General features: G+C 42.0%; 2 protein-coding genes across 2 annotated transcripts; one reads left to right on the top strand and one right to left on the bottom strand.

Moving 5' to 3' along the window:
• Positions 1-392: 392 nt before the first annotated feature.
• bag6l (BCL2 associated athanogene 6, like) lies at positions 393-14,613 on the top strand (the record flags this gene model as incomplete). Its single annotated transcript, XM_071513798.1, has 17 exons — positions 393-596; positions 1,076-1,304; positions 1,415-1,477; positions 2,645-2,964; positions 3,670-3,748; positions 3,861-4,192; positions 5,086-5,266; positions 6,125-6,294; positions 7,463-7,516; positions 7,630-7,732; positions 7,869-7,993; positions 9,165-9,299; positions 9,655-9,717; positions 10,671-10,877; positions 12,258-12,365; positions 12,475-12,621; positions 13,856-14,613. Coding segments are annotated over 17 exons (2,619 nt in total), but the record flags the coding sequence as incomplete, so codon positions are not given.
• A 54-nt stretch (positions 14,614-14,667) lies between these two features.
• On the bottom strand, positions 14,668-25,422 carry cunh6orf136 (chromosome unknown C6orf136 homolog). The gene is made up of 7 exons (XM_071513806.1): positions 25,354-25,422; positions 23,665-23,917; positions 22,021-22,713; positions 20,492-20,580; positions 19,525-19,725; positions 17,218-17,287; positions 14,668-17,089 (listed from the first exon to the last, which is right to left on the bottom strand). Exons 2-7 carry the CDS (start codon positions 23,761-23,763, stop codon positions 16,946-16,948), a joined length of 1,296 nt encoding a protein of 431 aa, XP_071369907.1. The 5' UTR covers positions 23,764-23,917; positions 25,354-25,422; the 3' UTR covers positions 14,668-16,945.
• Between the last annotated feature and the right edge of the window lie 1,217 nt (positions 25,423-26,639).

Here is a 26,639-nt window from a genome sequence, read left to right as displayed (position 1 = left end):
AGCTAGAACAGTCTGGTAAGTTCAGAAAATGACATCACTTTACTGTAATGCAGCCTTTAAAACCAGGAAAAGACACTTATGCCATATCATGATATTACGATATCCAAAATCTAAGACGATATCTAGTCTCATATCATGATATTGATATAATATTGATATATTGCCCAGCCCTACCTGTGACCGCATAATACCCCCAATATTAATGTGCTCATTGAAAATCAGCAACCGTGATGTTTAACTACTTTTTTAAGACCTATATTGCTTGGCGGAAGATAAACACTTAATTGCTACCAATTAAAAATAAAAGATTTATTCAACATATTGAGCGTTCTTTCTACTGCTGTTTCATAAAAGATTGTTTGAGAATCCACAGCGTCTGCTTTCATTTCCAGACCCAGGAGAGGGAGGAGGACCAGCGCGTCCTCAACCTGGTCGGAGACGCCCTGCGTCTCCTCGGCAACACCTTAGTGGTCCTCGGCGACCTGCGCTGTAACCTGGCGACCTCTCCTCCCCGTCACCTCTACGTGGTTCGCCCCATGGCCCACTACAACCCCCCCGTCCTACTGCAGGCTGGGCTGCCGCACATGCCCATTCCAGTAGGTTTTTTTTTTTTTTTTTTGATGGTTCATCTCATTCGTTATAACTGCTTTAGAGGCTCTTTCTCTATGCTCAACCAGTTCTTTCAGTCTGGCTTCATTTCAGCATGCCATGGTATGTAGTGTTTGTGTTACTTACCTCTGAGTTTGTGAGTTTTTGGTCCATAAAAAGTGATGGTTCAACTCTTTATTAAGTGTTTTTTGATGGCATTTGCTGACAATGGGTGCAGTGCAGGCAAGGTTTGATCAGAGCTTTCATAAAAAACTGGGATTATAGTTATTTTTCTCTGGAAAGTAGATTGGATATTTGAATGCTTTGATTCTGTTGGGAGAATTTCTTAAAGGGCATTAGACAAATTTCCACAACATCGACAGTTAATATTTTATAACTTGCATGCCCTTTCTTAAAACCATGAGTTTGTGAAATGCGGATTTCATAGTACTGGACCTTTTAAGCAAATATGACATTTTTCCTACAGATAAACCTAGGGACCACAGTGACCATGACATCTAACGGGAGACCAGCAGCCGAAGGGCAAGCCCAGCCCTCCCAGGCCCCCGGCCAATCGGATCAGCAGGGCCAGGGCCAGGCGCCGCCCCTTCAGCCAAACGGAACCAATCAGCAGCAGGGGCAGGGAGGGCCGCGGGTGATCAGAATCACCCACCAGACCATGGAGCCCGTGGTCATGATGCAGATGAACATCGACGGTAGGTGTGCTGCCCTGACATTCATTCGTTCATTCATTGGTCTGGCATCAGTTTGTTTTCCCATCATCCCAATAGCTGTCTTAACTTGGTATCCCTGTTGTGTTGAACAGGTGAATCAGCCGGTGGGCCTCAGGCTCCAGGACAGCCAAACGCTGCAGGTCCTGGACAGCCTGGTGAGTGCTGCTGTCTACCAACTCCCTGTTCAGTTCTGTGATGAAATGTAATTTACCCTCAAGAGATTCAGCAGTAGTGGATATTAATACTTTTATGTGGTGTTGAACTTTGGTAGTAGCTTCCTGGCCGTGATGAAACCCCAAAATTAGTGATTCTCTGTTAGGAGATTGGAGAATTGCGTTTTTCTCAAAATCACACTTCTAGCACATGAACAAATGCAAACAAAGCAGATTCTCACAATATATAAAAAAAAAACTAGTGATGCTATTGAATTGTGGTTATGTGAATCGAATTATTATACTTTCAGTTTGAACAAGTGTAACACCGGAATCCGGTCAGAGGAAACTTGTGCCAATGGAACAAAGAAAATATTACATTTACTAGGGCTGAACAATTAATCGAAATTTTATCGAAATCGCAATATCGCAATATTTTCAAATCGCAGGACACGCAATATTTGTTAAAGGCGAAATGTGTGTCAAAATAGCATTTTAAGTGAAATATTGTGGTGCTGCAGAGATGTCCTGGCCTACACATCATATTCTACAGACTTAAGAAAACATCTTTGTTTGATACAGGTCCCCGCAAAAATCACACCATAATCATCTTAATACGTTTTTCAATGAAAATGAGAATAATGATGTAAAAATTATCATTCCCTCTAATATCACAAATCATATCGCAGTTGCAATATCAGTCAAAATAATCGCAATTAGATATTTTTTCTAAATCGCCCTAACATTTACCAATAAAGGTGGGAGACAGGACTTAGACAAAGCAGATTCTGCCAATATATAAAAACCATTTACAATTATTGATAAATGTACTATTTTCTACTATAAATTGATAATTGTGCTATTTTCTTCATGTCCTTCGTTGTTTGCATTTGTTTATGTGCTAGAAGTGCGATTTTCAGACTGTTCCTCCATACAATGGCAGTGAGTGGAGAGAGAAAAAAACACAATTCTCCAATCTCCTCTACCAGAGCAGAGAACAGAGAATCACCGATTTTGGGGTTATATCATGGCCAGGAAGCTACACAAGTCAAGATACTACCAAAGTTCAACATTACTTTAACCCCTCTTGTACTTACACCCTTCTGGTCACAGGCCTGCTTCTCCAACTGTTCTCCAACTTTCTAAGAATACATTTATTCCGCAATTCAGGAGCCACGCCCGTCCACATCCCGGGGCTTCCTCCTGAGTTCATGCAGGCCATCGTCCACCAGATCTCCCACCAAGCCGCCGCCATGGCCGCCGCCGCCTCCGCCTCCTCCGGACATGCGGGCCAAATGCCGGCCGGCCCCGGCTCCGCGCCCGGCGCCGAGGGAGCCGTGCCCCCGCAGCCCCCCCACCCCGCTCAGGCTAGGGTGGTCATCACCCGGCCTTCCTTCTCCCCCCGCATCCCTCAGCCCGTAGGAACCAGGGGGACCACCATCAACCTGAGGGCGACGGTGCCGCCTACGGCAGGGCAGCAGCCGGGACAGGTAAGGCAAGAGAAAATGGAGAAAGAGGCTAGTGTACTGCCGTTCTGATCTTAAAGGAAGAATCCACCCTAAAACACTTCAAAAACTTTTTGTTTGGTGTATTTTTCTTTATGTGGATAACTGGCCAAACGTAGACAAAGTGACGCCACATTGAGATCTAAAACGTCAGGTTTTGGTGTCAGTCCCTCAGAATCAAAGAGCGAGGGCTTCTTTCTAGAGACGCCATTTTGCACCAAGAGACGTTCAACAATCATACAGGGAGAAATCCATCGTAGAAGAGGAGAGAGACCAATTTCTCTACAAATTTCTTGACGTCTTTTTTGTAATTTGAACATCTGGGTACGGCATGCCACACCATTGTTTTCTCACTACTCAAATTGTCTTGACTGGGAAAAACCTGCAATCAGTATCTGTATCGCTCTCTCCAACCTCCTCCTCTGAAGGTTGTGGAGTTTCATTCTGGGAAACATAGGAAATCACTAACGGAAGTAGAAAAATAGGTACATCAAAAAAGTAAATTACAACTCTTGAACACAAAATAACTCCTAGAATGCACTGAACATTATAGATTGAAGCTGTATAACAGTGTAAGAGTATCCGAGGGTGGATTTGTCCTTTTTGATAATGCTGCTGTTCATGTACTATTATGCCATAAGCATATAGGTGCTAGCTTTTTATCTGCCTGCTTTATCCCTCCTTGACCAGGGAACACCGCTGGCTCCTTCCCCTCTCACCCAGATGATCAGTGGTCTGGTGGGACAGCTGCTGATGCCGGGGCAGCCAGGTGAGTGGCGTCCCAACATTACACTTCCTTCACATTGTTTTGGTGCTTTTGACCACTTCCTGAAATCAAACATCACACGGCTGACTTTGTCCCGTTTTTCCAATTTCCCCAGGTGATCCAACATCCACCTCCTCTTCAACCCACTCCCACTCCCACTCCTTCTCCTTCTCTACCTCTTCTTCGTCCGACTCCTCCTTTTCCAGCATGCCTCCTCCGCCTCCCTCCGCCAACACCTCCGGGCAGACGTCCACCCACACCACCAGCACTACCTCCGTGGGCCAGCCGCCGGAGGGGGTTCCCGAGGGAAATTTAGCCCAGCTCCTGGGCTCTCTGCTGGGGGGAGCGGCGGGGCCGGGCGGCCCCGGCTCCGGAGCGGCACCGTCCATCACCGTGACGGTGCCCGGGGTGCCGGGCTTCTTCCAGGGCATGTCAGACTTCATACCGGTGAGTGCCTATAGCGGGACAGAAAGCTCATTTGTAATTTCTGCAACCTAACCATGGAATTCCACTTCCACAAAACATGCAGAATATGGTAGAGTGCGAGGTTTTTCCTGGTGTGAAACGGGTCTTTGGCAGTGCCTCTGTCAGGAGGGCCAGATGGTGTTATAAGCTAATTTCCCATGCCAGTTTCAGGTTGTATGCCAGTTAGAATGAAGCATGGGTCCCTAAGACAGGGCTGATTTCTCACTAGAAAAACGGCACGCCAGAAACAGAAACAACTCCAACTGAATTGAAGGTGTAAATTTAACAGGCCTTGTACTTAGGTAATCAAATTCACATTTTAAGACATTTCCGGGGTCCAAAGACGCACTGAATTTTTTGCCAAATGCTTTGGGAGTCAACATTTAAGACCTTTTTAGTAGATGATTTGTCTTTAGTCACTTTTGAGACTTTTGCAGAGGTCTGTGAATCTAGCTACAAAGTGGTCACATTTGTAACAGTTGCCGTTTTTAAGCACAGTGGGAAGTCCCACCTACACAACCTCTATGTCTGCTGTTGTTACCCTCTGCTTAGCCAATTGCAGAGTTGCTTTATTAATGCCCTCTGCTGGTTGGATTGATGCATTGCGCCAAAAGGCAAATCATGGGAGGCAGTGTTTGCTTTTTCCTTTCCTAATTATTTCAATTTGGCACCACCTTTCATTGCCGCCGAAAATGCCTCTATGCAGGAAAAACCCTGGAAATGGCAGAACAAGTACAAGTTAGGTGTTAGAACATGTTGAATTTGTTGTAATTGACTCATAAAATATGTCTGTTGATGGCGATCCCGGCCAGCAACCTCCCACCGCCCCCGGTACTCCGATCCCCCCTCAAACCACTGGCCCTCCCCCTCCTCAGGGCGGCGGCGGCGGAGACTCTCTGAGCCCGGAGCTGTTCACCGGCATCGTCCAGGGAGTGCTGTCCACCATGATGGGCTCTCTGGGGGCACAGCAGGGCAACGGAGAGAGCATCGCCCAGTTCATCCAGAGGCTTTCCCAGACCAGCAATCTGTTTACTCCGGGGTCCGGGGACGCTGTGGGTGAGTCGCAAACCCTGTGGAATGTCAGTGTTTCCTACAGTTCGGCAGATTACTTCAGTGGGGGAAAGGGGGGGTGGTGAAATGTTCTTTATTCAGTCTATTCAATTAATGATGGGCTTGAAGCTACATTTTCAGACTTTTGTGTATATCTAAAGTGACTCTATTTTGGCTGCATTTGATTGACATTTCATAAGTGCGCTCAGTATCCTGTCTTTGTTCAGACACTAAAGTCTCTATTAACTGTAAGATAATGAGCACAGAAATGTGTCAGTTTTAAACAAAGTGAGCGTCACGTATCCCAAAAATAGATTGTGGTGTCTTCCCTCACTATGTGGGGTTTTTCATGCAGATCTGATATAAATATATCAGAGAGAGCTGCAACGATTAATCGATTAGTTGTCAACTATTAAATTAATCGCCAACTATTTTGATAATCGATGAATCTGTTTGAATAGTTTTTTAAGAAAAAGAAGTTAAAATTCTGATTCCAGCTTCTTAAATGTGAATATTTTCTGGTTTCTTTCCTCCTCTATGACAGTAAACTGAATATCTTTGGGTTGTGGACAAAACAAGACATTTGAGGACGTCATCTTGGGCTTTGGGAAACACTGATCCACATTTTTCACCATTTTTGGACATTTTATAGACCAAACAACTAATGGATTAATTGAGAAAATAATCGACAGATTAATCGACAATGAAAATAATCGTTAGTTGCAGCCCTAATATCAGAGGTGGACCGGGACCACACTGACTGGCCGATATCCGATTTTTATTAAAAGGTTAATAACAAAAAACGTCTGTTAATTGACCTGCTCAAATCGAATCAGTGTAATGTCCCGCGGGTCTCTCTGGCAGGTTTCTTCGGCGACCTGCTGTCCCTGGTGTGCCAGAGCTTCTCCATGGTGGACATGGTGCTGTTACTTCACGGGAACGCCCAGCCGCTGAGCCGCATCCAGCCCCAGCTCACCGAGTTCTTCACCGAGCACTACCTCCAGGGCCGCGAGCCCACCGACGCCAACATCGCCGTAAGCAACTGAACCCGAGTTCGCTCCTCACTCGGCTGATGGGTCACTCTCTATTCTGACCGACTGTGGAGAGGCTGGGCATTGCATCGGTGTAGTGGTATGCAGCTAAGAAGAAAAATAAGCTATGTGACAAGCTTGTTGACCGTCCACTAGGGCTGGGCGATATGGACCAAAAATCATATCTCGGTATTTTTAGGCTGAATGACGATACACGATATATATCTCGGTATTTTCTACGAAGTGGGCTACATGTTCAGTTGTAAGTAGGGCTGGGCGATATGGACAAAATCAAATATCACAATATTTTTGACCAAATACCTCAATATCGATATTGACAAAATTGTAGGGATGACTATTGGTTTGCTTTCACAAAATATTTACGCAATGAGATTTTTGATAAATAATCATCAGTAATGTGGATATAATGACTAAGTGGGTAAAGGCAAATAATAGAACAGCTAGAACAGTCTGGTAAGTTCAGAAAATGACATCACTTTACTGTAATGCAGCCTTTAAAACCAGGAAAAGACACTTATGCCATATCACGATATTACCATATCCAAAATATAAGACGATATCTAGTCTCATATCACGATATCGATATAATATTGATATATCGCCCAGCCCTACCGTCCACACATCAGCCAAGTTTCCCCGGTCGATCAGCTCTATAGGAAATGAATGGACTTCTTGATCATGACTTATTGATCGTGTTGCTCACTGTAGAGCCGCAAAGGATTAATCAATGAATCGATTAGTTGTTAACTATTAAATTAATCGCCAACTATTTTGATAATCGATTAATCGGTTTGAGTAATTTTTTAAGAGAAATAAGTCAAAATTCTCTGATTCCAGCTTCTTAAATGTGAATATTTTCTGGTTTCTTTCCTCCTCTATGACAGTAAACTGAATATCTTTGGGTTGTGGACAAAACAAGACATTTGAGGACGTCATCTTGGGCTTTGGGAAACACTGATCCACATTTTTCACCGTTTTCTGACATTTTATAGACCAAACAACTAATCGATTAATCGAGAAAATAATCGACAGATTAATCGACAATGAAAATAATCGTTAGGTGCAGCCCTAGCTCACTGTGTGAAAGCATGGTCTTGTTCTTCATTTTTATTTTCACGGTGCAGAGTTTAACAAGGTGTTCTCTTTGCAGACAGCGGCTGAGGACCTCATCAACGGTCTGGAGGAGTACATAGCCGAGAGCTTCGTAAGGGCAACCTCATTCATACACACACACACACACACACACACTCATCCAAACCACTGTGAACCATCTGATGTTGTGTGTTAGTAACGTTGTATTATGTGTGTTGTTTCTAGGCCACAGTGACCGTGCGAGAGGGAGTGGACATCGTTCAGACCAACATGTCCTTCCTCAGACAGCAGTTCACGCGGATGGCCTCGCATATCCTGCGCTGCAACGGTAAACACATTGTGGGGGAAGACACTGGCCACACTTCCAATGCCGGAGTAACCCAGTTATTGCCCATACTCTGGTTAAGGTCTTACTCACGTTCAACTGCTTACACGAACCTTTGATACACTGTGTCTTCCTGCAGATCACACCTTTGGCCCCCGTCTGCTGCTGCTGTGCACCCAGGGCCTGTTTGAGTGTCTGGCCCTCAACCTCTACTGCCTCGGGGGGGAGCAGAGAGCCCTGACCGCAGTCATCAACCACCGGATTGTTAGTATACATCATTTATAACCGCTAGCTTTATGCTTGGTTCCTTCCATACAAGTCAAACTGTGATGTACTGTATAGGGCTGGGGAATATGGACAAAATCAAATATCACGATATTTTTGAACAAATACCTCGATATCGATGTTGCGACAATATTGTAGAGATGACTATTGGTGCTTTCACAAAATATTTACACAATGAGATTTTTGATAAATAATCATCAGTAATGTGGATATAATGACTAAGTGGGTAAAGGCAAATAATAGAACAGCTAGAACAGTCTGGTAAGTTCAGGAAATTACATCACTTTACTGTAATGCAGCCTTTAAAACCAGGAAAAGACACTTATGCCATATCACCATATTACGATATCCAAAATCTAAGACGATATCTAGTCTCATATCACAATATCGATATAATATCAATATATTGTCCAGCCCTAATACTGTATATCACCATTAGTTGTTTTTGGAATCATTATGGGCATGTTTAATGTAGCTATACTGAGCTCCAAAAACACTTGGACTGGGACACGTTTTTTGATGTTTTAAATTTGTACTTTTATAGTTTTAAGTGTTAAATACAGTTAAATTGGTGTTAAATCATTTTAACTGAATCGTTAACAAGTAGAAACCAGCTTAGCTCCATGCTTTCTACTTGTGAGCATAGATAACTGCAAAGCCAAGACAGCCGACAATGGTTTGTAAAGCCACCTGGAAACACAATAAAACAATTAAAAATAAAATAAAATCACAAATAATAGCTCACTACTACAACTTAAATCGTACTGCTAACACACTCTTAGCAAGGCCTACTACGCTAACATTACATCCTCAACAAAGGATTAAACCTACTTAACAATGAAGAACTCAAACAAAATGCAAAACCTAAATCGAACAATCTAATTTTGTAAAATGACACGACTTACCTTATCAGGAACCCAGGGAACTTGAAATTGGGGCAACTGCAGTGAAAACTAGCATCAGCAGGAGCATCAGCTAAGGTTTCTACCACAGGCATTTCAGACATGGCAAAACAAGGACCTAATGAAAATCCTACAGTCTCTCAGACACATCAGCACATGGACAAAAAACTACAATGCTGTCCAAGTCATTTTGGTGCTCACTCTATGTTAGCTGTGTTTAGTTTCACTCCTTATCTGTGTTTTTACAGAGGAGGATGTCTGCAGAAGTCAACCCCAGTCTGGTGAACTGGCTGACCAGCATGATGTCCATGAGGCTCCACGTCATACTGGAGCACAACCCAGTTACCGAGGACCAGATCCAGCACTATGTCATCTATACACGGGTAATAACTAGGGTACACCTGTCTGTACCCTACCAACTTTCAGTAACGCTGAAATAGATCGAAACATTTCAAAATGTTAAAAAGCTAAAAGTAGAACTCAAAGTTTTTTTGTTTGTTTATGAGAATTTGAATTCAGGAAATCAACTGAACGTGATCTGATTCTATTTACTAAAGCAGATAGCATGTACAAATATTAAAGAGTTTGATCTATTGCATGATAAAATGTGCTTTCATTCAGCAAGGAGGGGTATCGCTAAAAGTATCGAAATGATCAAAACCAGTATTGGTGACAAAATAATGTCAGCATTGCCCAGCCCTAATAATACTGTATTGAAGTCATATTTCAATATTTCAGAGCGAGTCCAGCCAGAGGACAGAGGTTGAGGCTGAGCAGCAGGCAGAAAGTCAGAATGTGGAGGTGGGTTTATCATCATTGTCATAACTTTGAGGAGATTGAGAGATAAGGTTGGATTCCTGAGATCTCAATTCTTTGAAATCCTAGATAGAAAGAGTCAGAGAGTTGCAACAGAAAACAGGCATTAGGCACCTTCTTAGTCTTAGGCTCACAATTATTGTGTGTATTTATTGTGTGTAGTAGTAAAGCCTGATTTTAGTTTTCAGAATCAATAACCATAGAATATTGGTAATATTGAAACATCTCATTTCACTTAGAACAGTGATTCTCAACCTTTTTCATATCAAGGACCCCTAAGTTAGTACACATTAGAGCCATGGAGCCCCGTTTGTCTCTCGGACCCAAATCTGAGAATATTTTTATTGTTAGATATGATTTTGTCCAGAATTCCATGACTGTCTGTATTGTAGGCAAAGAGATAACAGTGAAACTATGATCAAAACAGTCATTCTTCTACATTCTGTAATTGTGTTAACTTCTTGTAAATGATATAATGGTGAAGTTTAACAATTCATCAATTTTCTGGGGACCCCCTGGAACCCCCTCAAGGACCCCCTCATGGTCCCCGGACCCCACGTTGAGAACCACTGACTTAGAACACCCAGTGTAGCTGAAAATGAAAGATCGGTGACGGTGGAAGGAGTGAAAGACCGATGTAAAAATCACGTCCAACACGTTGATCCTCTTCAGGGAGGTGGAGGGGGGACAGGAAGAAACGGGGCTTATGGGAAATGTAGTCTTAATTTGGAGAAACACAACCACTAACAGTACCACTGGCCTGACTTAATAAAAAGCCAATATATCGGCAGACAGATATGTGGTTGTAATAGTAATGACAGGCTCATCTAATCATTCACCCTCTTGTCTCTCTCTCTCTCTCTCTCTCTCTCTCTCTCTCTCTCTCTCTCTCTCTCTCTCTCTCTCTCTCTCTCTCTCCCTCCCTCCCCCCCCCCCAGATGGAGGAGAGTCTGTCCCCAGCGGCGGCCACCACGGCGGAGGAGGCCATGGCGTCGTCGGGCGACGGCGGCGAGATGGGGGCGTCGCCCGGGGAGACCACGCCCTCCCGTAGGGCGTCGTCGGGGGAGACCCAGGGCCCCGGGGCCCCGACGGGACGGGAGGAGACGACGCCGGAGGTGGAGCCTTGGGCTGCCGCTGTCCCGCCTGTAAGGAATGTTTTTTTTAGGGTTGGACAGATATATGAGGCCGATACTGGCCTTTTGTCACTTTCATCCACCTGTTAATATGATGGATATGATGCGGTGTTTTGATATTTATCGTACTTAACCTGAACTGATTCTAATGAGACATTTTGATCAGTTTCCACACACGTTTCAGTGGAGAGTTTTAGTGTCCCATGATCTAAATGCTGTTTCAGAGGCTTTTCCACCCTGACAAGAATACAGAATACACAACGGTCAAATTTAAGATATTCAATATGGGCACAAATGATCACCTATCTACATATCATAACCACCAGCTCTTATGGCAAGCAGTTTTAACATTTAATAGCTAGAATGGAGATATATATTGCAGATATCTGTAATTCAGTTCCTCCTAGTCAAATATAACATTTCAGATATCCACAACGTCAGTCTACCTAGGACAAATTACGTCACTTTTGCCATTCATGTGTATTGGGCTTTCAATTTCAGATATCCACAATTGCATTTTTGATATCCAGAATGAACATTCAGATATCTACAATCCAATTGTTACTAGTCACAATTTTAATTTCAGATATCAAAAATGAAAACGGCATCCTATCTACCTACAGATATCCACAATACATATCTACAGAACTCCACAATACATTTGTGGGTAGCTGCAATTGCATTGTTTCTAGTCATAATTCTAATTGTAGATATCTGAAATTGCATTTTTACTAGTCATAATGCCAATTGTGGATATCCATAATGACGTTTTTACTAGTCACAATGTATTTTTGGATATTCAAAATTACATTATGGATATCTGGAATGGTTTTTCATTTTGGATATCTGAAATTAAAATTATGACGAGTAACAATTGGGTTGTAGATATCTGAAATGGGAGTTTTTCCTAGTAAGAATTCTATTGCAGAAAAAATTTAACTGGATATCTGAAATTGAAAGCCCAATACACATGAATGGCAAAAGTGACATCATTTGTCATAGGAAGAATGACGTGGATATATGAAATGTTCTTTTTGACTAGGACGACTTGAATTACAGATATCTGCAATACATATCCAGTCTAGCTGTTAAATGTCAAAACGGCCACTTATACTTTTTAAGGATTTTTAGATATCTTAAATTTAGTTTTGACTAGTACAAAGTTGTAGATATCTTGAAATATAATTTCTACTAGTAAGAGTGTTATTGTGGATATCTTTAATTACCATTCTGACTAGTGAGAATACAGTTTTGATTGCTATTATGGATATCTAAAATGTAATTACAGATAGGAGTGTGGTTCGGTTAAATGTTAAAACGGCTTTGCATAAGCTCTCTGAAATCATACACCATCAGCTTTTGTGATTAACACCGGAAAACCGTGTTGGGCAGGAGTGGGTGCCCATCATCAGGCACGACATGCTGTCCCAGAGGAAGATCAAAGCCCAGCCGCCGCTGTCCGACGCCTACCTGCACGGGATGCCCGCCAAGAGGAGGAAGGTGAGCTCCTCGCATTGATGTTCACTTAAAGCTGCACTGGGCTTTTTTTTTTTTTCTACCATGGAACCAGTTAAGAATAGATGTGACAAGTAGTTTTGCCGTTCCCCAGACCAGCCAGTGCGAAGGACCCCACCTCTCCCTGTCAGACGCGGTGAGTCGAGCGGCCCGGGCAGCAGGGGTCCGGCCCGTCACCGCTCCCAACAGCCTGCAGGGGGAGCTAGAGAGGCCGGAACTGCAGGACGCGTACACGGAACAAGTAATGCATTGTCACTATAGAGCCGGAATGTTCTTTTTTTTTTAGAGTCTTCAAATATACAACAAATTGGCAGTGACAGTTCTTTCTATATCACCAGAGTAAGCTGAGTACAGTACATACAGTATGTGTCAAAGACAATAATCAAAAGGAAATAGAGAAAACAAAACAAAGAGAAAAGAAATAGTAAATTAAAGGGGAAAAAAAAGACACACAAAGAACAGTGTATACATTCCAGGGGTTAAATTACTTTATACTGCGCAAATACAAAGTGTAATTTTTGGGCATTCATGCTTTTCATACATTTTAGAGATTTGGAAAATGTTTCTAATTCATTTTTAAAGGCTGTTACACAGGGTTGTGTTTTGCAATATTTACATTTGTGTATAAAATATTTTGCCAAAATAATTAAATTATTCATTAAAAATTCTAGATTTCTATCTTCTATAAACATTCCAAATTTGACATTTTCTAGTAGAAGTGGTGGTAGAACCTCAATGCTAGATTTAATCCATAAATTCAAATTAGACCAAAAATGATGAGTAATATTACAGTGAAAAAATAAATGATCCGTTGTCTCTACCTCTGTATTACAAAATTGACATGAATTACAGTCTATATTAAATTTTAATCTTAGAAATTCACTAGAGGGGTAAATTTCATTAATTATTTTGAAGTGTACCTCTTTAGCCTTGGGGGGGATACGGAATTAAATATATCTTTTTCTAATTTTGCGGGCAGCTACGGAGCCCCTCTGGGGTCATATGGTAGAAAAAAAAAAACTTGATGTGTAAATCCATGCGAACGGATTTGTAAACCGTTTCACAATCCGTTCACATAAATGCTAAATTACACATAAAAGCTGTGAAACTCCAAAAACACAAAGCTAAATCAATTTAACTAATTTCACTATCGTTAAATCTGCCGTTAAATCTAGATAACACTGAACTTACTTGGTGGATGTGGTCACTGCGGTCCATGCAAGGCAGGTCCATTCACTGAACAGAAGAGTGCATGTAACCGTGCGCATGGATTTGTAAACTTTACAAATCCGTTCGCACGGATTTACACATCGAGTTTTTTTTTCTACCATGTGACCCTAGAGGGGCTCTGTAGGCAGCCAAACTTGAGTAAATGTCGAAGATATAGTCTCTCCTAGAACATATGTGTTTACAATTCGAAATTTACGCACAATACGCAAAAATGTATTCTTTCTTTCCCCACCTCTCTGCTCCAGGTAAAGAGCGACATCAAGGAGAGGGTGAGAGACGATCCGGACTACAACTCTCAACGTTTCCCCAACACACACCAGGCTTTCTCCATAGAGGACTCCTAATCCCCTCTAGTCTGCATCATACTGTAATGTCAGCTACTGCTTCTATCCAGTCACCTCATCCTCACACATTCCCCTCTGATGGAACCAACCACGGAATAGACGAGTTAGGTATTGAAGTACTAATCACTGAATTGAAGAGTTGACCATCTCTGAACCAGTGTCTCAGCATCACAGCTTGTAATTCTATCCTATGTTGCATATTCAGTTGTATAATATATATGTATAAGGCTAAATTGTAAATTAGAGCGAATTGTACATGTGATGTAATTGTTATAGATCTTTGTTAGTGTCAATCAGGTAACTTACGTTGCTTGCCATGGCGTCAGATTTTTATTTTTTAGCTTGGTAACTTTAGAAGTCATCATGAAGCACAGATCATAATTTGGTCCATGTTTGTATTTTAGGGCATTATCTTTGTCATTGACTTTTTTTGTGTCTATTTTAACTGAGTACATGCAGGATACTTCAGCGATGTGGTCTTTTAACCATAAATTAAGGTGCAATATAATAATTTTGCCATAATCGAGGCCATGGTAACGATAGAACCGTCTGATGCTGTTGTTTTGTCAGCAAGCACAACTGCAGTTTCTAGAAATGATTTGTAAAAACATGAATGTTTTAGTCCGTGCTTTGTGAACATCACTCTGAAATAAAATTACCGATCCAAAAATGAAATCTAGCAGGCACACCGATCATAGTTAATCACTAGTTTATTGAATTTTATTCACACAACCAGAATCCACACAGGAGTTATTGCAGCAATACATGTGAAAATAAGCGACACGGAACCAGACAAGAGTTTAAGTCATGTTTCTATACAGATTTGACTGATAAATACATACCATAGAATATTACTTGATGTACTACAGCAATTCTAAAATGGCATGCGTTTTATTGTCTGGTTTGAAAGAAGCACAAAACGTTGTCAAGCGGGACAAGCTGCTGCGTGAAAACCTTACAGTGAAGTTACAATGGATGCTTGAGCGTCCCGACTGCAAGTAATCTACATTTCCAGCTACTCATAGGTAGGACTTGACAAGCCGACGTTCAAAATAAATCGCTTTCATCAATTCAATCGAGGAACCTTACTCGGAAATGCACGGACTCCCCTGTGACTTGTTGACAACGGTGCGGTAGAACCAGACTTGAGACCAAAGTGCTTTGACAGAATGGCGTGACGTTAAAATGTACAAACATGTTGTTTCAAAAAAAAAAAAATCAAGACTTCAATGAAGGTCACAGGCACACGATATACACCCACACTGGTTTGCAGTGGTTTTTTTTCCCCACCCCCTCTTAAACTGGCACAGAGATGAAGCCATTTGTCAGAACAAGGCCCACGTGGATACACAGTCGTGTAGATGGGGGGGGGGGGGTCTTCGCAGAGAGAGAGACCCTGACCTGGCCTTACCATGGCAACCATGGGTCCCATTAAGCAGTTACAACACCCCAGTATCATAGGCAAGTCACCCCAGAGAACATTTCAGAAACTTCCGCGTTCATTTTTCGTTCACTTTTCCCCCCAGTGAACTGATTTCCTTAACTGATCAGTACTATCAGTTTTAACACAACCAGCATGGCATCACCCTTCCACTATTCCCATTATTGTACCGAAACGTTTCAAACATGTCATTCCAAATAAAGTGAAAACTGAATTTCCCACTAGTGCCAGTCTATGTATCGTCAAGTGAATGTGTGCTGCGAAGCCCAGGTGACAGTAAAGGATCACACCGGCTCTACATTTGTGCGTTGAAATTAGAGCAAACCCATGTTCTGTGTATTATTTATCATATTTTTTTTAATGCATAATAACTGCTATTCTACATCTGTCGGGATCACAGAGAAGGGAGAGGTATGGAGAGCCTAATGTACATTTCGCTGCTGTCGGGTAAAAACTCCGAAAGTCCAGTTTTGGCCGTTTTTCTTTCCTACTTGAATTCAAATAGGTTGGTTGCGTGTCATGAAGCACATTAAAACATGGTAAACACCCCCACTGTGCGATTTTTACAATACAGCCAATGAGAAATTAAGCATTCCAATTTTTCTGAATTGTCTGAAACATGTACTTTTTGGTGATTTGTCTGTTTTGTTCAATTATGGAGATTTTCTCAACATACAGGGTGTCTTAAAAGTCTGGAATCAAGGATAACTATATTTTCTAGCTGTTTTTTTTTTGTGCATATTTTTCCTTAATTTGACACTTGAAAGTGGAGACAGACAGGAAAGAGAGGGAGAGGGGAGGGGGGGGTGACATGCGACAAAGGTCCACAGGATGTTGCGTTTACATGGCATGTGTGTCTTAGACCACTGAGTTACCAGGATGCCCGTAACAAGCAGTTTTGATAGTCATTTAGTTTTTTGCACACCCTCAATTTTTTTTTTCAAAACAGGCATACTGAGGAGAATGGTTCAAGTGATTGGGGATTAAATTCAATGCAGCTCTCCCATGCTAACATTATGGTGAAACATGGCAAATCCTCTTCCATCTTTCTGGGATTTCTCTCTCCTGCTCCTCATATAGTATGCACTTCCGATTTTGGACAGTCCGTGTAATGTTTATTCGTTTAATATTTGAAATCGAGGTTGAAAATGAAAAAAGCAGAGTTCAATATCCTAAAATCTGAATTTGTTGGCCCTTGGATAAGTGCAAAATTGAAATTTTAGACTTGTTTTTTTCAATTTTCTAATTGGTTTTTCCCTTGAAAAAAAATGGCAATGGCAGGTGTTGATACCACAGTTTTGTATTCAAGATAATTGCAATTTTTATTTTTTCAAACGATAAAACAAAAAAAAATAAAAATGTAAAAGCGAGTCTAAAATCTCAAATTTGCATTTATCCAAGGAGCAACAGGTGTTTTAGGAATACTGCACTAAATTTTCTATTTTCCTACTTCAAATTAGAATATTAAACTGGTAAGCGTTGCATGGACCTTGCACACACACTCTGTTCCACTAGCAATTATTCCTCTCGACCCCCCCCCCCCCTTCCCCTCAGTTTCTGCCCTGTCGGAGGGAGGACAGGAGGAGGGGCAGCAGATTGAGGGCGGGTCGGTGTTCCTGCACCCCCAGTGCCACCAGAGCCCCCGCTAAGAGTGACGTCACCCTGGGCAGGACAGGGGGCTGAGCCTGCATCACCTGTAGAGCAGCGAGGAGGAGGAAAAAGCAACAGGAAGGTTCTCATTACACACAGACCAAAATCCAATATAGCAACCAGGTAACTTACTGGATATTTGACAGTACAGAACAAACAGTAAGCAGCTTACCTTTTCAACTTTATGACAGTGAATGAGTCCGTCATGCCCGATGTAAAAAGTAGAGAATGCGTCATATGACCTGTGACAGACATTTGGACAGTGTAAGTGTAAACCCTTGCGACAAAAACAATTTTGTTAAAAAAGCATCCCGTACACTGTATATTTAATAAAGCTACTCAGTAAGGCAAAGGCTTTGGTATAGTACATCTAGGGTCAGAGCAATTAATCAGGCTGAGATTAGCCTACTCCGGTATCAGTCAATCAATGTCATATTATGGATATGATGCAGCTTGTTTGATTCCAGATTTATTGTATTGGGAGACCTCAATTTGACTACAAGTTGGAGAGAGGAAAACTAAATGTTGTGTGTGTATATGTGTGTGTGTGTGTGTGTGGTGTGGGGTCCACCTGCCAACTCCAAAGTCCTACTAGTCCTCCTGTGCTAGCTATGGATTGTCCATAACAAACACCATGTTGAACCACAAGTAGGTTCAGAAGTGTTCTACCAGAGCACCTTGGGCCAAAGGTCTATGATCAATTTTGTAGTTTTCCATCAGACCTGAGGCCACAGGTCTCGGACACTCGGACACTCGGGGACGGACAGGGGCTGAGCTGTCAACTGATCACCACCTGATGGTGAGTTCGAACAGATGGTGGGGCGAGGCTGCTGGACAGGCCTGGTAAGCCCAAACGTGTAGTGAGTTTGTGCTGGGAATGTCTGGTCCGGAGCAAACTTCTCCTGTATCCTGGTTGGGGACGTTGAGTCAAAATGGACCCTGTTGAAAACAACCGACAACCATGTTCCCCAAGGTATCCTGTGGGAGGTGTCGCAGGAGTGTGGGGGTGCTGGAGCTGCTGCTGTGAGCCATTCAGTCCCTAAACACTCGGAGCGAGAGCTGTGTTCGCATTCTTGGCACTATGTCAAGCTCATTCAAGTTGGCTGTCAGACTCTGATAAGGATGCGCTTTTGTCCCCGCTCGTTATCAAGAATATCAAGAATGTCAAGGTCTGGAGAGCACCCAGCTCAGTGTCATTAGGATGGCATCTCTGCTATTTGCAGATGATGTGGTCCTTTTGGCTTGATCGAACAGTGATTTTTGATGTGCATTGGAGCAGCTTAGGATAAGGGTCAGGACCTCCACGTCTGAGGCCATGGTTCTCTCCAAGAAAAAGGTGACCTGTCCCAGGATATAAGGGATCGTGAGCTTGACTGGTTGGGTGCAGCGGCTGCAGTAATGTGGGGGTTGTATCAGACCGTGGTGGTAAAGAGGGAACTGACCCACAAAGCAAAGCTCTTGATTTACTAGTTTGATCTTCATTCCGACCTTCATGAGATGGCGAATACAAGCGGCTGTGAGGTGTCTCGTCAGGTTGGCTGGCTTGACTCTCTATGACAGGGTGAGGGGCTCAGCAGTCCAGGAGGAGACCCCTGGGCAGCCCGAGCCAGAGTGGATAGAGACAGACAGACCTCCCAGGCCTCCTGGGAGGACGTTGCTAAGGAAAAGGATGTCTGGGCTGCTCTGCTTGCCCTGTTGCAGCGCAATCCTGACCCTGATGAGCAGCTAGAAAGTGGATGGATGGATGGATGGATAGATGGATGGATGACTGATCAATGCCACACAAGTTGTCTATGGGATGCCCTTAACTTGAGTTGATTCTAATGTGACATTTCAAACGGATTCCACACAAGTTGGTTGCTTGAACATCTACTATCATGACAATTACTATTATTAATAGTTTTACAATCCTTTGTGTCAATGGAGAGTTTTAGTGTCCCATGAGGGTTTAAGACATTTTATTGGTCTGGATGGTCACACTGACTAATATCAAGCCGACCTATTGGACAGATATTTTGGTAGGGCGTTTTCACATTATAATGCTACATCTTGCCATTGAACTACCCTGTAGCATTCCAGGGGACTTTTAATTTGACAGCATAATCCTCTGCAATGCATCACACCTACTTATGCTCTGGAGCAGCCAGTAGCTTTTTCTCTAGTTATATAGATTTCAAGCCTTGAAATCTCACTAACAACGGGTCAAATGACTTGGGGAAAAGTAGCGACAAGACAGAAGAACTTCCCTGTCAAAAAAAACCTAGCAGCTCCTTACTGACCGTGAAGAAAAAAGAAAAAAGAATATCATGAATGCCAACTTAATGCCGTTTCAGAAGCTTTTCCACCCTACCAAGAGCAAAATTCTGGGGGAAACGATTTTTATGGGCATGAAAATCATATATAAAATACTGGATCGGTGTCAGCCTAACCCTAGTGACATCAGCATAATAGCACAACGTACAGTATGAATGTATGTTACCTATAGAGGTGAGATTTGTCCTTGCGGTAAAAGCGCAGCATCAAAGTGTGGAAGGGAAGGCCCTTGATCCTCCAGCGAGCCTTAATGGTCCCATCCTCCATATGCTTGGTCAGCTTCAGTACCTCCAGCCGAGCCTCTGCATAGTAACAGAAGCACAGTATCCGCCACAGGAAGAGGGTTAGCTGGTACAGCAGACGGCCTCTACAACCAACCAAGAAACAGGGACAGTAATTTAACACGGTAAAAAGTCGCAATTAGTGTCAAGAATCAAAGAGGGTTAAAGAATATGAAGCATTTGGTGACCGAACACAGCCTTAAGATGTCACAGTCAATCAGTTGCATTTATTCCATCTGGAGTCTGAGCACGACCCATTCGAAACCTTCGAAATCTTGACCACATACTGTGTGGCAAGAAGTAGCTGGTTGAAGATGGTTTCTGATGCAATTCCTCCTTGAGCATATGCAAAACAGATGAGAAAAATACACAAAAAATAGACTTAAAGTTCTAATTTGTTGTTAAAATCCACTCTGTACATCAGAAATGAAAAACTTAGTTTCGACCAAATTTCAAAATAAGAGTGTTACATGGACTAAACAAACCAAACAAACCCAATATACAGTATAGCTCTGCATGATATAGCATTATGGCCATTGTTATTTGCATGTTTGGTCCGCATATACCTCTTACTTTTAACTTTGATCTGTGCATTGTTCAAAGTGGATTTTAACAACAAAATCAAAGTTTTGAGTGTCTATTTTCATATCTATCTGTATTGTACATATTCAAGGAGGAAGCCATCACATGAGATCCTGTCATCGACCAGCCACTTGTGGTTGAGTTTTCCTCCAAGGTTTTGAAGTCGCCTACAGACTCAAGATGCAAGAAAATGCAAACGACTGACAGATATATCTTGAGGCTGTTCAGGCTAATAGTGGCACAGATTATAAAGAAGATGAGCAGATTCACCTGGTCTTGGTATTTAAAAGCCCGTTGATGAATTCCACGTCACCCGAGTACATGGAGTAATCGTGGCTCTTCAAAAAGAAACTCGGAAGCTGCAACACAAATGGTCAAAATGTATTCTCTGATAATGAGGAACAGCATATAAGCATATGGTATATAACAAAGTACATTTATTCAATGTGTCCTGCTTTAAATTGTGTAGTCTTAAAGATACACTAGGCAACATTTTGATGTAAAAATACACCCATCTTATCAGTTTAATGACAAAGTGGAGCTGCAATAGAGAAGAGAGTCCAATCCCCATGTACTTGAGAGGCTATAGATTCACCCTATTAGCCTATAATGAAACTGTGGTGTCAGATATGGACATTTCTCTGCCCGCAGGAAGTTGTGAATCAAACTATAAAAGCAAAATCCCAACCCGTTTCCTAAACAGCAGTAAGTGAGCCACGAAGAGTTCAGAATAGTCCGGCTATCTTTGTGTTAGCTGGCTTCACAAAACCTAACGATGGCCATCCTGGATAACCGGTCTCACATAGCTGGTTATCAACTGGCTCTGTCAACCTAGGATTTACCTATCCAGCTATGAGCGCATTCACATGAAAGAGGCGGGGTTTGTAACAAATAGCCAATCACATGCTATATGGACAGATCCAGATCTGCGGATTTAATTTGAGATAAGATTTAACTATTGATCCCCGTGGGGAAATTATGTCACTGCAGCAGCAAAAGAAATATCATGTCAGCACACAACGAGAAGCAATAAATCAAAAAATAAAAAGAATACACTATAAATAATTGTGGGATTATGTAAACATATGCTGCTGACAATTTCAACATGTAGTAGATTGTAAAAGTGGGTACGGGAAAGAAATGGATAACATTTGGGTCCTTCTCTCAAGAAGAACAAACTGTTATAATGAATAGACCGTGTTCATTGTTCTGACTGACACAATAACTTAGTCATCACACTAAGGCTGTGAAAAGATTTCATATTGGCAAAGTCGCCTCATGTTGCCCAGGGCTGTGCTGACAGAATATGAGTGTAATCTATTACATTAATCACTGTTGGAAATCCTATTGAGATAGGATTTCAGCGCACTTGATATGCAACAGTAGACCTACATTTCATTCACTATTGATAACTACGGTCACCTAATGTAAGCCACCTGCTGCTTGTTAGAAAGCCCTATTTTATAGCCAGAGTAGGCTAATGGCCTAGAAATGCTACAAACATTTATGTAGTCTAATAAATATTATATATCTGATATAATAAATCATCACTGAAAGCAAAGTGGTTCTATCGGTGTGTAAACACAGTTGCCCTGCTAACAGCCCATCTTACTATCTGTTAATTCAATAGTTTCCCCCTGTACAGTTCTTTTAATTATTTGTCAGAATTAAATGTTTATGTTCTTATCTATATATCTCAAACAAAATCAAACAATTACCTCTCACTGCCATTTCTGGTCCCCAACATGCTGCCTAGTGCAGCTTTAAATAAAAAAGCCAGACAAACTCTCCATTCTTACCTCTATCTGTAGCCTTTCATACATCAAGGCCAGTTTCTCCTCTCCTTCGCTCTCCCTTTCGTTATGATCCCCCTCTGCTGTCTCTGCGTGGCTACACAGAGAGGCAGGCGGCGGCAGAGACAGCTCCGAAGGCTTGCTCTCAAGTCCGATAAGGTGCCTAGATTTCACCCCGCAGCCAGGCGCGGGCTCCGTGCCCGGGCAGTGAAAACAATAAAAATGAGAACCGTGCATGAACGGTGCCGGACACCCCTCTGCTTCGAAAAGGCTTCTGAAACACCCGTGTTCTCTCTTCGCAGCGTCGGCGTCCTTTCTCTCCCAACTGCCGGCTTTCGTCCCGACGCTAATGTCGTCCTCTCTGCTGCCGTCCACGGTAGTCAAGGGGAAGAGAAACTCCATAGGCTTGTTTGCCCCCGGGGCGAGGAGCTCTCCTATTTTAGTCTGGCCAAACAGAGGGATCTCCACCAGGGTGCGCTGGCTGTCCGACTCGCCCGGCCGCACCAGCACGCACACGCTGACCGAGTCCTCCCACTCCTCCTCCAAGCAGCCGGCTCTGTGCGGCTGGCTGGCGTGGTGGAACGGGTGAGAGAGGGCCGGCTGCTTAACGTTTTGATACCTCAGGCCGTTGGGGGGTACGAGGGCCCATGATGCACTGCTCAGCGGTCGGGTCTGACCGATCCACTGCCAGTCCGCTATCTGAAGGAGCAAAAAGAACTGGGTGAGATTATTTTTAACAAAGTATGTTTTGCTGATACACTGGACCAATATTGCCTTTTATTAAAAATCAGATATATGCCGGTCAGTGTCGTCCACCTCTGATATGATGGATATGATGCAGTTTGATTGATTACATATTTATTGTGGAATTGATCAATACAACACTGGTCGTCTATGGGAAGCCCTTCACCTGAATTGATTTTAATGTGATATTTTTGACTGGATTCCACACAAATATGTATGAATACTGATTATTGTTGTAATTATTATAATCCTGGGTTCCAATGTTCAGTATTATTGTTGTAATTATTATAATCCTGGGTTCCAATGTTCGGTATTAGTGTCATTCTGTTCCAAAGGCTTTTTTACCCTGATAAGAAGTCACTGACTAGTTGTATTGGCAGTATTTTGGCATGAAAATGGTCAAATTCAAAGACAGTATTTTGTGTCAGTATTGAATATCAGCAGCTTCTAGGGCTGGGCGATAATTCAATATTATCGTTTATCGTCTTTCAGTGGAATCATATTGTGATGATATGAAGATATTTTGATATCGTGACACACATTTCTGCTGTCTTAATTGATGATGACAAGCAAATTTTACTTAAAAACTCTCATAAAATGAGGTATGGTAGGAATATTATTTGAAAATTTCTGTTTTGTTTGACATCACACCTAACATCACCATTCGGTTCAATGAGATGAACATTAGTTTGATTATTTAATGTGATTTTGCATACATGAACCATATCGTGATATATATTGATATCGAGAAAAATCCTTATGATTATCATGATATTCATTTCAACCATATCGCCCAGCCCTAGCATCTTCAATCCAAAAACACTGGCATCGGCCTTCATAAACCCATATTTCATCTGACCCCCTTATACTGACACGGAACACCGATCCTGTGAGCGAGCCCGTTACCTGGTCGAGACTCCAGTGCCGCTTCTTGATGGGTTGCCTTCTGCCATGGCTCCGGACACATCCCACCCAGAAGGCGATGCCCCCTCTGCTCACAGCCATTCGCCACCGGGGCAGGGCGCAACCCCCAGTCACCAGCTAATCATCGCCCACAGCCAAGGTGGAGACGACAAACCCAGAGAGACTTGTCCGCTTGCGATCGTGTGACTCTGGACGATTTCCAGTTATGGTATTGCACTGTCTACCCCAAAAAAACCTGGGAAGCCACAGAAAAGAGAGTGCAGAGAGAATTATAATGACTGGACTAGAAACAGCAAAACATAAAGGTTGGTATCAAATGAAGTGGAAATAATTTAGAGGGTTTGGAAGTTTTGGTGGCAAATGATATTTGATGCTTAGGACTGTCATAATTTAGGATTTAGGTGACTTGCCTGATCAAATCTACTAGTTATTTCTACACGCTTACCACAACTACATTTGAAGCCACAGATGTTTCCCTCAATTGGGACTGAATTTGCGCTGAAGTTTTCAGAGGCCACAGACTCTGCCAGCAGCACATGACATGCAGCAGACCTCAAGCTCGTAATCAAAGACTCAGACATCCGAGACAGCAGATCAACCGGACATGAACCTAGCTGCAGCATAAATCATGCGTTATGCGACTGTCTCCTCTCCGAATTGTTGATAGTGATCTCCAAATTAAAAGGGAACTATATTGCAAATCAATGTCCTACTGTGTCCTTAGCTCTTATTCGATTTCTTTTTCTTGCACTTTGCTCTTGCACGGTCATTCTGGGGTTACGTGAATATTGTAAGGGTACTGTAAGATTAGTTATTGCATCTAACGTTATGTGTTGTATTTTTTGGTGATCTGGGAATTGAAGCTGTTTTCTGCTGACGCACTAGGGATTAAAAAAAAAAAAAAGCATCAGCTGAATGCCTAAAATGCAATATAACTGTAGCTGTAACCGTTGACAGTACTAATTATCCCTTGATAAAATGAATTAGTCCAAGCACTTGCTAGGTATGGTAACACTCATGCATGATTATTACATGTTTATAGTGTGATCATGACTCAGTATTTGATAACAACGGAGAGAGATATCCATGGTAACTTATATACTAGTATGTACCATTAATGTAGTTTTACATAGCTGTCGTACCGTTCGTTATTTGCAGAGATACACCACTGCACAACTCAACTGTTAGCTTACAACTGCATCATGTTAGCTTGTTAAGAATAATTTCTTGCCATAGCAACTATTGACTATTGACTGAATCGAATTGAATTGAATTGAATTGAATTGAATTGAAAACGCGTCGCTGCATTTTAATATGTATTGCTGAAAGCCTTTGTAAACAATGGTCGTTTCTAGACGAATGACAGCCGACTCTCCACAAATAGCTAACGTTAACCGGCCGGCCAACGGGCTATCCTCCCCTAAACATTACCTTACATGCTGGGTTAGCTAGTTAGCTACCGTGTCAGCTAACGCTAGCTGCTACCTTGCTAGGCTAACTGCCAGCAGCTAGGACCCAGACACCGGGTTGGCAAACATGCCCGTAAGGTTACCTTTCAAAAACTAAAACTATTGACGTCGGTAGAGATGCAGTAACTCTGGGTCAGGTGTTACAGAGAATTCGCCGACAAGTCGACGTTAATAACAACCTAGAAAGCATTAGTTAACTTACACAAATGTCATTCCAGCCTACAGTGTCCTTGTCCGGCCAAACACTCCTCACGCAGAGCGTAATGCTGCCTTCCTGGACTGTCGGAAATATCGCAATCACGATGATGAACGACCCAACGATGTGATAAAAGACCAAAGACTAGACTGGGAAAGTGGGACATTTCTCTCTTTCTGTAGGAGATGACAGTCATCTAATTATACCACCTGAAATACGTCTTTACAACAATTCACAGTGTATTCACTTGTCCTGCTATGTAGCTTTGGTGAGTCTAGTAAAATAATTTTACTAATTCAGAAGGCTTGAAGTCTAGGTTTCACTTTTGAAATTTTACTTTTGTGAATATAACATTTCTCCATTAACATGACTATGTTTACCGTATGATCCCCAAGTGTTTGAGGAATAAATGTTATGCAATATTTTCAAGATCACTTCGACTGTCGTATACAGAATAAGACAGAATAAGGTGGCCTTGATTTTCTCCAGTTTACATTTGTGATTATAGTGTTCCAATACAATTTTCCCCTTGGAAGAAAGTGGGAATTTTCTAAGTGGAAATCCGAGATGCCGAGATTTTATGTTTAGGAGCCACAGAGCATGGGAGACTTGTCAACAACTGATGGTAAAAGTGATGGAATTTATTATTATCTTTTAATATATTCTATGTAAATACATTCTGTATAAATTAGTATGGCTGTGTGTTGCTATTTTATTTTATTTTTTTTTATTTTTTTTGTTTGTTCTTAAAATAAAACACCACCTACCAAAAAAAACCGACTTTGCAGTTGTATTTAAGACTTTGGAGATTGGAATTAAAAGCAAACGAGCAGCATTGAAGGCAGCACAAGAACGTTTCCAGAGAGATCCACTGACCTAAAGGCTACGTCACACAAAATCAAAGATGTATTATTTCAGCAGTTTTGTGAAAACGTAAATATCCATCATCATTGTGACTCCTTAAATTACTCTACTCTCTTTGAATTCGTAAATAAAAATTCAGTTAAGCATTAGATAATGCAACTATGACTTAGGTCTAAACTATAACCTTCTAAGACAAACGCTTGATTGTTTTCAATGCTGTATGTAGGCCTATAAAACATTTCTACTGACACTGGCTGTCTAAGGAGTTGTCAATAAGTTCAATGCAAAAGACATTAAATAAGTATTTTTTGTCCTATCTCTGTTGTACTGTGACAATTCTCACGGGGGCGCTCAGTTCCCATACTGAGCTGTTTTATCTTGTATGGAGAGAACGTCACGCCAAACTTTATTTAAAAATGTTATCGTTT

The sequence above is a fragment of the Centroberyx affinis genome, unplaced genomic scaffold, assembly GCF_046629955.1.
Source record: "Centroberyx affinis isolate AG114_WGS23_722 - 3 ecotype Tasmania unplaced genomic scaffold, CSIRO-AGI_Caff_v1 ptg007525l_1, whole genome shotgun sequence".
Lineage (NCBI taxonomy): Eukaryota > Metazoa > Chordata > Actinopteri > Beryciformes > Berycidae > Centroberyx > Centroberyx affinis.
Note: the sequence above shows the minus strand (reverse complement) of the source record. Positions and strands in the feature narration are given on the sequence as shown.